This window comes from Austrofundulus limnaeus, unplaced genomic scaffold (assembly GCF_001266775.1).
Source record: "Austrofundulus limnaeus strain Quisiro unplaced genomic scaffold, Austrofundulus_limnaeus-1.0 Scaffold599, whole genome shotgun sequence".
Lineage (NCBI taxonomy): Eukaryota > Metazoa > Chordata > Actinopteri > Cyprinodontiformes > Rivulidae > Austrofundulus > Austrofundulus limnaeus.
The window spans coordinates 142,203-144,311 of NW_013953001.1; the positions used below are offsets into that span (position 1 = coordinate 142,203).

General features: G+C 42.2%; 1 protein-coding gene across 1 annotated transcript in view; it reads right to left on the reverse strand.

Annotated features, from left to right (window-relative positions):
* ufl1 (UFM1-specific ligase 1) overlaps positions 1–2,109 on the reverse strand; it is a gene marked incomplete at its 5' end in the record, with an annotated part of 30,009 nt that overhangs the window by 4,455 nt on the left and 23,445 nt on the right. Inside the window, 3 exon segments of the mRNA XM_014026908.1 lie at positions 164–244; positions 324–454; positions 1,077–1,243. Coding sequence (XP_013882362.1) covers positions 164–244; positions 324–454; positions 1,077–1,243 — 379 coding nt within the window.

The following is a 2,109-nucleotide window of genomic DNA, read 5'->3' on the forward strand; positions in this document are numbered from 1 at the left end:
TTTGAAAAATAAATCTGTTCTTTTTTTCTTTTAAAAGTCTAAATAAAACAAAAATATTGGTGGTAATTTTTGACTGTGTAACTTTACAAACGGTACCCAATACAGTGACTCTTCCAGAGCTCCTCCTCTTTAAAAAACAAGACTGAATGAGTAGATTCGGTACTTTGCCATTCAGGGAGTTGTGCAGCTTCATGAGCGGTCCTTTGGTCTCCTCTGACAGTTTGCTCAGGATCTTCAGTCGGACCTGAAGCCACAGATCACAGACATTAAACTRAAGAAGTCTAACACCAACTAGCAGCACATCTACTTGCAGTGAAAGCCACCTCAGGGCTGATGGTGCTGGGGTTCTCCACAGACATCATCAGGTCTGCAGCCAAGAAGTTCACCAGGACGTTGGTCACATCAGAGCACAGGCTCCTCAGAATGTGCTTGTTGATGTGGACCTGGGTCTCATCTGCACACATCAACACATCCAACATGTTTGAGTTCTTTAAAGTGCCTGTGATGTAAAGTATTTGTTATACATATGAATGCATTTTTAGGAAGACATTGATAAAATATTGCTAAAGAAATTTGATGTCGCTGAGATGAACAGTTGTTGAGATATTTGACTGTGAAGTAACAGGAAGTGATGTCAAAGGGGAATGTCTGCATGTGAACAGAGCTTTGCTAAAAKGTCTAACAACCCTGACTGTAGAGAAGAATCTGATGTTTCTTTACATTATTATGACTCAATATCAGAAAGAAGAAGMGTCAGAGTTCAAATAATAATGTTTCAATAAACAAAGACCAGAGAGTCCTCTTTGTTAAAGAGTTCCCCTGTGATGTCACTTCCTGTTTCACTTTGACTGAGCCAAACTCAAAGGAAAATATGCTAGTTATGGGACAAACTGGGTTAAATCGTGTGTATTATTCCAACTTTCTTAAAAATAAAGATGTTTTCTTTTTGTATTTGAAGAATATGCTCGTCACAGGCACTTTAAGCTCAGTGAGAACTCCAGCAGGTCTGTGTGGAGCAGGATATAAACACAGCAGCTGGAGGAAGATTCACTTCCTGTGACAGAAGCAGGATGTACCTGAGAAGAACTTGGTGCCTTTTTCAAACAGTCGGATGTTGTTGTACAGGGAGGTGATCTCCTCCTGCAGGTCCTTCATGTTCTTCTTCTTGCTGTGCCCTGCTGTGGAGCTGCTGGACGACATGAAGACGGTGCGCAGGACCTCCTGGTATCTTTTATTCAGAGGCCTGGACAAGAAGCAAGCATAAAGGGAGGGACCTGACACAGTTACCTGACAGTGTTCCCTGACAGTGTTCCCTGACTAGGCGAGTAGGAAAATATTGATACACTGATATACATATATATATATCGATATTTCATTTCCCGATACTATATCAAATCTCTAAAGCCCTGTATCAATTTTTAATTAAGGTCAACTTAAAATGTCAACTTTCCTGCCAACGGTTCATTTTTATGTTGTAGTTCAGCCTCTGACCACTAGTCAGCAGCAGTGAGCCAGACATTTGGCTACTCTACTCCTAAGGAGCCAGAGAGTAAGGGTAGCATTAGCATTGTGAATAAACATTAGCTTCATGCTCCAATAGCTGAATCTGAGCAGAAAAGACCGACACCCTCTGCCTTCTAAGCTGAGGTAAGTTTACCAACAGTCCCTTATTATTCAGAATGTCTGTATTTTAAGCCAAAGTGAAGTGTCTCGTCTGGGGAGCTATTTTTCCAACTGTAGTCAGTCACGTTACAGAAGGCAGGCAGGCATGTGTCTAGTGCCTGGAGCTTAGGGGGTGTAGTGCGAAGGTTCCCCTGTGAAAATCTGTTCCCTGTGTCGGGAGGGCACACTACTACGGAGCCCGTAAGGGGACATGGGGAGTTTTTTTTTCTTTTGCGTTCCCTCACAATACTTTTGCATTCCCTTGCAATACTTTTGCGTTACCTCGCAATACTTTTGCATTCCCTCGCAATACTTTTGCGTTACCTCGCAATATTGTTTTGCGTTCCCTCGCAATACTTTTGCATTAACTCGCAATTGTTTTGCGTTCCCTCGCAATACTTTTGCGTTCCCTCGCAATACTTTTGCGTTACCCCGCAATACTTTTGT